Source organism: Cyprinodon variegatus, unplaced genomic scaffold, assembly GCF_000732505.1.
Source record: "Cyprinodon variegatus isolate N-32 unplaced genomic scaffold, C_variegatus-1.0 Scaffold365, whole genome shotgun sequence".
In the NCBI taxonomy this organism is placed as follows: Eukaryota; Metazoa; Chordata; class Actinopteri; order Cyprinodontiformes; family Cyprinodontidae; genus Cyprinodon; species Cyprinodon variegatus.
Window position 1 is genome coordinate 698,647 of NW_015150818.1, and position 11,663 is coordinate 710,309.

General features: G+C 36.3%; 1 protein-coding gene across 1 annotated transcript; it reads right to left on the minus strand.

Moving 5' to 3' along the window:
* Positions 1-2,376: 2,376 nt before the first annotated feature.
* On the minus strand, positions 2,377-10,309 carry LOC107092069 (peptidase inhibitor 15-A-like). The gene is made up of 6 exons (XM_015386350.1): positions 10,151-10,309; positions 9,743-10,065; positions 9,355-9,473; positions 5,699-5,831; positions 5,480-5,595; positions 2,377-3,544 (listed from the first exon to the last, which is right to left on the minus strand). Exons 2-6 carry the CDS (start codon positions 10,013-10,015, stop codon positions 3,409-3,411), a joined length of 777 nt encoding a protein of 258 aa, XP_015241836.1. The 5' UTR covers positions 10,016-10,065; positions 10,151-10,309; the 3' UTR covers positions 2,377-3,408.
* Between the last annotated feature and the right edge of the window lie 1,354 nt (positions 10,310-11,663).

The window sequence follows — 11,663 nt, forward strand, 5'->3', positions numbered from 1 at the left end:
CCAAAATGTCATCACATAACTCTTAGGCTTAGACAACTTTTATTGTCATTTGTGTACAATGAGTATATACATAACGAAATTTCGTTATGTACAGCTCTCATGACATTCCCATTTCTTAAAGTGCAGCAGTGATGGAATGTAAAGTATGAATCTGCTGAACCTGCATCAGATGGTTGGGGTCATTGTTACGGGCTCGGGACATGCAGCACTGGGATAAAATGTATTTTATCGGGGAAAGTGGAGCCCCCGGTGATCTTCTCTGCTGTTCTCACTACTCTTTTCACCTTCTTCTAGTCTGTGACGCTGCAGCCTCCACACCACGCAGTGAGACAGCTGGTCAGAACGATCTCTATGGTGCTTCTGTAGAAGGTTGTGAGGATGGGTGGGGGCAGGTGGGTTCTCCTCATCCTCCACAAGTACATGTGCTTTTGTGCCCTTTTGACCAGTGAGGTGGTGTTTACAGACTGCAAAAAACCCCAATACATAGGCAAACACAGATACAACATGACATCTTGAAGGATGAATGGTCGAGAAGGATGAGAGGTGCGTGTATCACATTTGAGCATCAGTGTGTGTGCAAATAAGCCCATGAAGCACTGTTCCTTTAGTTCATCTCTTTGACAGATGTAACAGTTCGTCAGCCGACCAACAAGGCAGCTTCACAGATATCTTCAGGGGAGGGAAGAGCAAGGTTTTCGAATCCCATTTTGTGCACAGATAAGTTAAATACTGAATTATTTTGATACTAAAACAGAGGACATTTTAAGTATAAAACAAACACAACAGTCCACAAAAAGACCTTCTTACATAATATCAAACAAGGAGTTGGAAGTAACAAGAAGAGGGCAGCAGACCTGTGCTCCTGACTATTAGATCATTTGATCCTACTTTGAATATATATGATGGTTATAACAAATGTAGCAAAAACGCTTTGAGGAAATAGTGATAAAACTTCAACACAAGAAAACCCCAAACATGCCAGTAATGAATTAAGAAGTGGAAAGTTGGTGTCAGAGACTAGTTAATGGCTATAGAAGGATTCTCAGTGTTATTTTGACCAAAACCGTAGTTGTTTTTCATGGTTAGTGTCCTTTATTACAAGGGTAAGGGTGATTTTGTGGAATCAAATCACTTTTCTTAGACTTAAATAAATGCTTTTTGGCATGTCCTGATTATGTTACACGGATGAGCTTGGAGAAAGATAACTTAAGCATGTTTCCAAGGCATTGCTGCAAACATTTGTTTTTTGTACCCAATAATCCCCCCAATAACCCAATAATAACCCAATTGTATTATAATAAAAAAAAAAAAAAAAACTTTATGCTACACTAGCTTTCTGTACCAGTCTGGAGGTGACTTGAAAAAAAGGAAACGAAATAGAGACGGAAAAAGTAAACAAAACATTAAAACAGACTGCTTCACCCATAATGCACCAGGGAGCCTTATCACAGATCCTTCCTCCCAGCAGCTGTAAGATTTTATAACCATCACTGTTCCCAATTACCTCAATACGTTGTTACATTAATGTTGATTTTTGTACAGTTTCAGTCTTAGTCAATTAAATAACATGCTGCCGTCATTTTGCACATCTCTGGTGTTACTGGTATTTTATCATATCCACTGTAAAAATGTTCACAGCTGTTGATTGATTATTCTCCAGATATACAGTATTTATATTGTAAAACACTATACAGTACAATATTTAATTTTCTTAACTCTTAAATGTCACTTATTCTGTTATTTTATAAGCTTTTCTAAGGTCCACATTGTGTGACAACTTTTGCTACTTCTGTAGCACCACAATTTCCCCATAGTGGGACAACAAAGGCATTTTCTATACTATTCTGTTCTGTTCTATTCTATTCTATTATTTATATTGAAGTAAAAGACCAAACACATTTTAAGACTCAGCATTAGCTCGTTAAAAACAATTAAATTCAATTCAGTTTATTTTTATAGCGCCAATTCCCAACACGTCAGCTCAAGGCACTTTACAAAGATAATGCACCTAGATCATACACTCAAACTGATACAAAGTTTTCTATCTAAGGAAAACCAGCTGATTGCATCGACTCAATGACTCGAAGGCAATCCTTCGAAAACAGACAAGAAAATGAATTTTGAATCAAACCTTTTATTATTAGTCCAACATTTGAAAAAAAAAGACTTAGTTTGAGTGACGATGGGATTTTCCTATTTTCATCCTCCACAGTATGCTGAATATATGCAATCATTTTATAAAACAGTACAAAATTATATAACTTAAGTTTTTGATACAAAAATTAATAACTTACAGTTTAACTGTTTTCACATAGTTATATGATTATGTACAAATAAAAAAAATACAAATCACTTTTCCTTTTTTTTTTTTTTTTTTTAGAAATTTACAAACAATTAAGGTGCACTTGAGTGCTAGAATCTAAAATGAGTGATCATTTTAAAATACAAACATCAAAACTCATGAAGGCGTGTAACAAACCAGTAATCTTAAATGGTGATATATGTGTGTAAATGTCATCACACAGCGGATATATATCAAATTTATTCTAACATGAATATATAAAATGTAGATGAAAACAGCCATTAAAACAAAATGCCCAGATGAATTGTCATCAGTATGACACAGAGGTGAATTAGTGCAGGTTACAACTAAAAATGTACAATCTAACTTTTTTGTAAACCTTTTAAAACAGAGGTGTTGTCTGTGTCTACATCAGCATGCAAAGCTGGACCTTTCCAGTTAGATGTGTTTAAAACTTGCACCATCATCAAAAGACTGGAAATGGGTGACATAGACAAAAAGGTGGACTTTGCCTAAAAATCGGAACAGAAAATAACAAAACAAAATTCTATTTACCATAAGGTAGCAAGTGCTTTATGTGTAAATTTTGCAAGTCAGCATGAAAACGCTGCCAGTGGAGGTTTCCCTCTAAGGTCAAGAGCTTTGATCCTTTCAATCCTGTTTGATCTCAACATTTTTGTGTAGACAGGCACACAACATGAAGGTGTGATGCCAATAGCACCAAAGTGAGCTGAAATGAGGAGCTGTATGGCTGCGATCTCCTTATTAACCCCCATTGTAACCAGTTAATACAATGAGTTTGAAGACCACATAAAAGTTTAGATTGTTAAAATAACCCATTGGTCTTATAAACATATTTATACATTTCATAATTTCTAATATATGCTGCAAACTGAGAACAAAGGAACAGAACTCATTTACAGATAACTACATTTTCAAGTTACTAAAAATGTCAGGTGCCCTTAAATCTATACGTCTTTCCATAAATACGCTCATATATACAGAAAAGCATTATTGCTCGACTGTTGTGCAAATCCTTACTAGATTAAAAATAATTTCTCTGTGGTACTCTAGGTTTTTGGCTCATGTTGGTTAGAAGCTTATGTTTATTTAAACCAGTGCAGGTAGTTAGTCTTGAGAGCTGGGAAGCACATGTTGTTGCTGCATGAGCCCCCGTAGCTGGGAGGGCAGGCGGAGCATGGGACGCCAACCTTGTAGGGAGCCTCTCCGATCCAGTTGCCCCTAAAAAAAAGTTTAAAAAAATAGCATTCCCAATGAATGAAAAGGTTTGGAGATGGCACAACTTTCCATCCTTAAAGTAAAAGTTTGGCACAAGACCTATCATACAGTGGTGAATAATCGCAATGACGTAGAACTTTTTAGTTGCCTAATGTGAACCCCTGTGTTGCAAAATCTTTAAATCATTTCTAATATGAACAAATCAAAGAACTGGGTTGTAAATAAATAAGGTTTGGTAAAAAAAAGTTCTCAGAAGTTAAATGAGAAGCTGCCTGAAACATTAGTAATGAACTACTTTTTGATAGAGATTTATAGATGCATTGGGGATAATTAAACTTTGTCCTTTGTAAAAGATTTTAGGACATTTTTTCAAAGCAGAGCCTTGAAAGATGTATTCTTCTTTCAATAAAGGGATAGCACAGGTTTCTTCTGTAGGATTTTTTTTTTTTTTAAGTTATAAGTTGTGATATCTTACCTTCTATCTATGTCTCCTTTGTCATTTCTATTCAGTGTACATCTAGATTGCTCCAAAGCTAATAGCTAGCCACTGACCAAAGACTGATTTATTGATTTTTTTTTATTTTGAAATGCTTGCATTGAGCTTTAATTTATAAGGTGAAGGACGGGGGTAGTGAAGCACAAATAATTTTGTATGAGATATTCACACTTATGCTTCTGTAGTATTTGAAATAAAATAAAGATAAAAAAAAAAAACATAGAACTGGATCACTACCTTCTAAAAAAAAACATTTTTACATGTTCTGTTCTTCTAGCATGTTTCACATAGGGACAACATTCGTTAAAAGGTCAAATTTATGTGTCACAGCCCTCTATAGAGAGCTGGGGCAGAAGAACTCTTACTGATGATGATGAACTTTTATTCATCTCAAAATGGAGAAATTAACTTTGGAAAGCAGTGTGGGGTTAAGCATCTTGCTAAGAGACCCAGAGTGCAGGCTGTGGGTCTTAACCACTAGGCCACACTCCCCACTGATGGCTGTGGGATGGACTTCATATTTAGATCCTCTCCCCCAGTTCAGTTGATCCAGAGTGTCCTTAATTTTACGCTTATGAGCTTTTGTCTGTTTTTCTGAATGCCACTTCCTCTTTACCACTAGAGACATACCCAACCTATCTTACATCTTCACCTAATCCCTTCAATTTGTGTTTGAGTACCAATTCCCTTCTGTGTAAGTAACTTGCCAATGCAAGACCTAACAACGGTAAAGGGTTTGTAACATCTTATTTGCAAAAACCACTAACAGTTTCTGCTAAGAAGCCTCTATACTGGAGTTGTTTATTCCCTTTCAAGAAGCCATAAACCTCATTTTATGGCTCCAACTAATCCAACTAAACGGATTTATACGCGAGTAAAATACCAAATGAGGTTTTACATTTCTCTGAAGCTTTAATAGAATCTTGTTTTAAATATCTTAAACCATATGAACCAGATCTATGGATGGTAGGATTACTTTGTAAAGAGGAAAATATGAGAAAATGAGTAGTTTTGTATGGGTCTGATAATCTTATGCAAAAAGCCATAACTAAAAGTTGTTAAATTGATTTAACGCAGCTAAGGTTCTTTATATGCATGCCAGCAGGAATTAGTTACAAACTTTATCTTTCAAAGAGGACAACAGTGACCTCTGCTGAGTGTGTGACTCTATCTACATTAAATAGTTAAGCTGCAATCCCCAGCCTGTTACTCTCATGCAATGTGTTTCAAACCAGGAGGATTAAAGAACTAAGATCATGAGGAAATCACAAGTCTGGTTCTACTCAGCATACTATTTACTGTTGCTGGTTCAAAGGGGTTATCTGAGTCCTTAATCAGCATGGGTGGCATTTTATGATCCAGCATTTATCCTGCACCTTCTGTTTAACACTAAATCAGGTTGTGAAAACATACATCTCTCACTTGATGCTTAGCATACTCACTTTGGTGAATAATTGCAGACTAAATACGTTGCCCTTTTCCACACAGAACCCCAGACATTCATATTGTGGCATGTGTGGATTGCACAACCGATTTTGTTAGACGTCGCCCATACCATCTGCCAAAATCAGGAAAGAAGAAGGAATTAGTTGATTAAAATTATGGCTGTGGAATTTATACCAATATAAATCCAATAATGAATGAATAACTTTGTACTGCACCTGTGTGTAGTGGGTACACATGGGTCCATAACATCTGAGAGGGCATCTTGGGTTGCAGTCACGGGGGTATGGAAAGGAGTAATCTTTTACTTCGTCGTACCAGGGCTTTACCAGCTGCAGAATGGACCGATATCTGTGAGCAAAATTCAGACAAAGTGAGCGTGCAATTATTTATCATTTTGAGTGTTTGCAAATGATGATGAGCAACAGATGAGATTTTTAAAACAGGTGCCAAACCGCAGCGTCTGTAATAGAACTGTTGTAGCTCAGCTCAGCAAGGGTTGGCTGAACTCAATAAAAGAGAGCAGTTTGATTTCTAATATTTTCCCCTGTTAGAGGCAAGGCTCAAGGAGGTGGTTTTTGTTTTGGTTATCGAGGTTTTTTCATCTGCATCCGATGTGTAATTTTTTGCATTTCATTATATTTTGTTTCTTTTTTTGTCTTATCTAAATCTGCCTCTTCCCATACAAACTCATCATATCTTACCTCATCTTACCTCAGCTATTCCCATGTTTTATTATGATCACTAATCCAACCAGATCTCTTCTTAAACATTGATTTCATGTTTCATGAAAACTTACATACCGATTTTTCATTTGAAATAGTTTGAAATATTAGTTTCTAATAGCAAATAGGAATATTTAGAAATAAGTGATGCATTTTATTGCTTAATTCTTGAGCCTGACAGGCCCGGTACCATCTGACACCTGCTAATGATGATCTATTTATAGAGATTACCAAAATACAGTCACATGGTGTTTCATCCACATGCATTTCAAAATGGGGCTTTAAAATTTCTAAAACATTTTTTAAAATTATTTTTTTTTCACAAATACCTTTTGTTTTATAGCTGAGTAAACCAATACAATAAGATTTAAAATTCCAGCTGTGAGAGTAATGCAACAGGTATTCATTTTTAGCCACACCCCCCAGTGGCCGGCATCATTGGAAACTAGAGGCTCAGACATTTCTGAGGAGGGGTCTGAGGTAATTGTGTGACCATTTCAGGTGATGTAACCATCATGCGTGCATACGTTTGCTCTGTTGTTCTTATTTTCTATTTAGTGTGGTGAAATTATTGTGTCTTCAATTGTAAATTTCAATGAAACAATGGCTAAATCTTAGGAGCAAAGGCTTTGCCTTATCCAGAAGGTCTCCAATAATGTAAATCAGCATATTTGTCTGGCCAGATTCCCTTTTATAAGTGGAAAAATGCATTTGGTACAATTTGTCCAATTTTGGCACCACGGTGCCAAAAACACATTTCAGTCTAGCCAGAATTGTTTTCGTCAAGGATGAGGATGAAAAAATTATTTCGTTGACACGCCTTTTATTTTATAACGAGGATTGACGATCTAAACATGGATCTTTGTTGACGGAAACCTGGGAGTTATGGGTGTGAGTTTTAGTCAACGAGACGAGACAAGACTAAAAGAAAAATTAGCAAGTAGTCGGTCAGTCATTTAAAATGCATCATTGTGCTGTAATCTGCTAAGCAGTATGAGCCGTGCCCACCTGCCGTGCAGCAATGCTCATTCTGCATGACCACAGATGGAACATGGCAGCAGCAGCGTGGTGTAAATCATCCAGAATGGTCCGGGTGTCTGACAGAACACCGGTACTGCGCACTGAACTCTGACAAACTGTTCTTCCAGCTGTGCTTGGGCAGAAATGTGTCTTTGCACACGCTTAGCTCAGAGTCTGCGCTTCTCTCCCTCCATGCCAATGGTTCCCTCTCAGCAGTATGGCTCTTCCTGCTCTCACTACTTAATATACTATGTGGCTGATCATCCTCTGCCAAGCTTAAAAAATAAATTTGTCTAACAGGATTTTATTTCTTCCAGCTCACAAGAGGCGATACTAAACGTTCTTTAATTTCTACCAAAAGGAATCCCTAAATTATGTCCAAATAACATATTTCATGCATTCTGTTTATTTTTGGATAAAAAGCCAGATGAAAAGGTACATAGGTCTTTAAATATTTTTCTCTTATTGTTCTCGTTTCTATCTATTTAAATGATATATATATATATGTTTCTTTGAATTCTCACTACAACATTTTCTGTGTTTCATTTAAATATTTCAACATTTTAGTTGGCATATTCAATTAAATTTAATTTAGGTCTGGATTGCCATAGCCATAGTTTTCTCTTTATTTGTTTTTGTATCAAAACCCTGTGAATTTAAATCTACTTTGACCCCGGAGCAGTGGTAACTAAGGGGCAGATTCTCAGAAATAAAGCCAAAATTGCCAAAGTAGAAAGAAGAACGTTTTTATTCTTTGGTTTTTTTGGAGTAATTAAGATTTTAGTATCTGTGTGTAATGCATAATTCATACTGGATCAGGAAGTGTTTGCTTTTGAATGGGAACCTTTTGCAGTACGTCTACAAGCATTTCTTTATTGTACATTTTGTTAGCTTGTCTGTCTGCTATATTAACCAATATTATGTGTTGAACTAGATCCGCTATTTTCACAACTTTTGTGAGACACTTTTTTATAAAGTTGGGCATTCATTCATAAAAAAGTTTATTTGAATTCTAAAAATCAAAGTTTTCTGCCCAACAACAATGATGAATTGCACGGCAGCATTCTATACCCAGCAACCATAGTATCTAGGCAAGAACTATCAGTCTGGTAAAGAATCTGGTTTTTATTCGAAATTGTAAAGAATAACTTTTTTTGCAACATAAGACTGACTAAGACTAGACTAAAACCTTTTCAAGTTTTAGTAAACTAAAACCGATGTAATGAATACAATGTGATGAAAACTAATAATAGTTTTCATCCTGAAGACTAAGATTAAATCTAAGATGGCTGTCAAAACAACACTGCGTCTAGCACACTGCCCACTAAAACCTTTGTGGAACGAACATCCTACAACGTATTCAGTCCACATTTGCTTGAGTTATAGTCAACATGCGGATCTGTAATGTCTAAGGCTTCATCTGGAGTTTGAATTGGGGTTTCATGGTGTCTTGCATTTTTTATTTTGGAAAAAAATTTGGCAAGCCTAAATATTCTTCATTTTTTTCTTTGTTTAATCACATATAAATCAGACATGGTGATATTTAAAATAGTGATTCCAACTGAAAAATATTCCTCAATGCCATTCTGTCACAAAAATACAAACAATTGTATTTCCAATTTATAGTTTAGGAGCTGTAATTAATACTTAATTCACATATGTCATTTCAGGCAGAATTGGCTCCTAAGACCCTCTGGGCGTAAGGGGTCTTAAAAGTAAATTAACAATGAAAGTAGAGGTAATGACAGCTACTTTAGGGTTTTTTTTTGGTGGGTAGAGCCTAACAGCTTAAAACACTGACCTTTAGTTTTGTTTCATTCAGGACTTTTACTGTTCCTTAAAGTAAATCTTAAAACTTTAGAAACACATGTTGGTTCTCTTTCATTAAAAAATGGAAAATCAAGACATAATAATGGGCTTGGCTTTTTCTCCTTATGGGTTATAGGTCAAAGTATGTTTTTGTTTATATAAAAGTTCACAGAAGCATTCCTTGTGCAGTTTCCAGGTCACAGTCCACAAACCCTTAGGGAAAATAATGAGGCAACAATAAAATTACCATTACATCCAAGAAACAGTTCTATTGGAGAGGAGCAGCAGAAGTGAGCAAAGAGAAATGAAAGATAACTCACCGTCCGGTCCTAACAGAGAGGTTCTGACCTAAGAACCTGAGAAGGTGGGGAGGTCCATGTTCCCAAAGACAAGCATGAGCCCAGTCTTCTGCTGTTTTTGCCAAAGTCTCATCCCACACCTAAACACATGCAGTGACATTGTGGAGTCAATAAAATCTATTAAACGACCAAAGCAAAATTCATTTCCAAGGATGTTCTTGTAAACAAATTCTCACAGTAAGGTCAGGAGGCTATTTTGTGTCAGTGCAAACTTTTTTTACTCTTACACAGATAGCTGTACTGCATTTTCAGCAGATGCTGAACCAGTGAGGACATTTATCAAATAGATAACACAGCAACTTCTTCACTGTAATTCAAAGTAAACGTTTGAATGAAAGCTTTGATTTACCATGTATTCCATGTTGGAAGCAGGGGGGAAAACTCTGCCTCTGACTTTATTGTGGTAATCGAGGATGGCAATCATGTCGTTCTGACTAATATAGCGCTTCCTCCTGGTTTTGGAAGCAGTCGGGTTCTCTCCAGTTCCTTGCGCAGCGCCAAGCGCATGGACTTGGGCACCTGACGCAGACGAGGACGCAGCAGGGATACTTGTTTCTCGCACACTTACTCCGCAGGATATGCACATAACTATTAAATCTATTGCAAGTAACTGGAGTTTCATTTTCGATTTAAAGTAAAGTGCAGATGTACCATTCAGATTCGAAGATGCTTCTGGAAAATAAACCGACAAAATAAGGTTTAAATTTGAGGCATTCAGACTAAGGTCTGCACAAAAAGGACAAGAAAAAAAAATTACCTTTTAAAGCGGGTTGGTACTTTCTGTTGAGAGCAATCCCGCTCCTAAAGCCTCTGTAAAGGATCGCAGAAAGAGAGACAGAGCAGCGATTGCGCAGGTTCTCTGCAGACTTTTAGGAGTGTTTCATGAAGAGTCAGTTTTGGGGGATTTATATAGCCCATTCCCGCAGTGGAGAGAGCAGGAAGTGCGTTTGTCTCAGGGGTAAAACGCACAGCTCCTCCTCGTCACCTGAGACGCACGCATCATCTTGGTTCCCTCAAACTCCAAGAGAAACTTGTTTTCTGGAGGTGAATTGATCTTTTGTTTACTTTGAACAAATACAAAGTTCTTGTTTCTAAATTGCTTTTCATGTGGTATAAATTATCTTTATAACCAGCTTTTTGCCATCACAACATCTAGTATAGAGGTTTAAGAGAAAATGGATTCTGTCAAAAATCACAATATTTTATTATATATTTATGCTGATTCAAATATAACCAAATGGATCTTAAAAGTCAAAAGGTGTTTCTAGGCAGACATCCTTTTCTTTGTTTTATTTCTATATAAAATAACCCTTAAAGGTATAATGGAGGAATTATTTTTTTTCTGGGTGGATCATCAAAATAAGTGGTCCTCTTAATTGTCAATCATTCTGGTGATATTTTGAGATAAGGCCGTGCTTCGTACTCATCCCCATTTTCACTTAACGGTGGTGAGTCTGACATATTAGAAAAATCGCAAATCTTCTTTTGGAAATAAAGCTTTTATGAGTGATGCAAACAGCAACTTTTAAACTGGGCGTGCACAAGGAGAAATGGGCAGCGTTTCCCTCTCGGGAGCGAGTACAGGGTTGTACATGTGCATTTTTTTGTGCGTGTCTTTTCAAATATTCACAAAAGTCTTCAATTATACCTTTAAATGCCCAGTCACTTGTTGGCAGCAGTCACACCAGACCAACAAGGTCTTGTGAGGTTTTCTGTTATAAAAAGTACAATACTTAATAACAATAGTTATTGTTGTTATTAGTAGTAATTTTTAGAAGAAGAATAATTTATCTCAACCTTTTAAAGTTGAGATATAAATTAAATACATTAGTTATTATTGTAATTTAAAACATAAAATTGGAGCAGAGTTGTGTATCAAACCACTCCAAGGGTTTTACTGTTTCAACCAGAGAACAATAAATGGAGTCTGCACAGAAAAACTGAAATAGTCGCCCACTTTAGGAGCCAGTGCACATTGGGACACTTAATGCCATTGACTGGCCATATGATTAAGCAAATGAATAAATAGATACATAAAACAGAGGGAAAAAACAAACAAATGAACAGACCTCTAGAGCATTCTTTTCTTATTTTGCCCTTGATGCAACTCTGCTCATGATCTTGAGATACTCAGAGTTAATAATGTAACATAAAGGTGTCATGTTAAGATTTTATTAAATTAAAATAAGTTAACAATCAGCTTAGATATTTGAAAGTCTTGTACTGCAGCTCATTTGGCAAATCAGCGGTTTTCTCATAAATTGACTGCA

Bases quoted from the DNA above. Each gene is read 5' to 3' on its own strand.
- LOC107092069 (XM_015386350.1), bottom strand. From the start codon at position 10,015: ATGAAACTCCAGTTACTTGCAATAGATTTAATAGTTATGTGCATATCC. The intron at 9,474-9,742 runs GTAAATCAAAGC...GCATGTGTTTAG, and splicing joins CTTCCAACATGGAATACATG to GTGTGGGATGAGACTTTGGC. The intron at 3,545-5,479 runs GTGAGTATGCTA...ACTTTTTTTTAG, and splicing joins GTCTGCAATTATTCACCAAA to GGGCAACTGGATCGGAGAGG.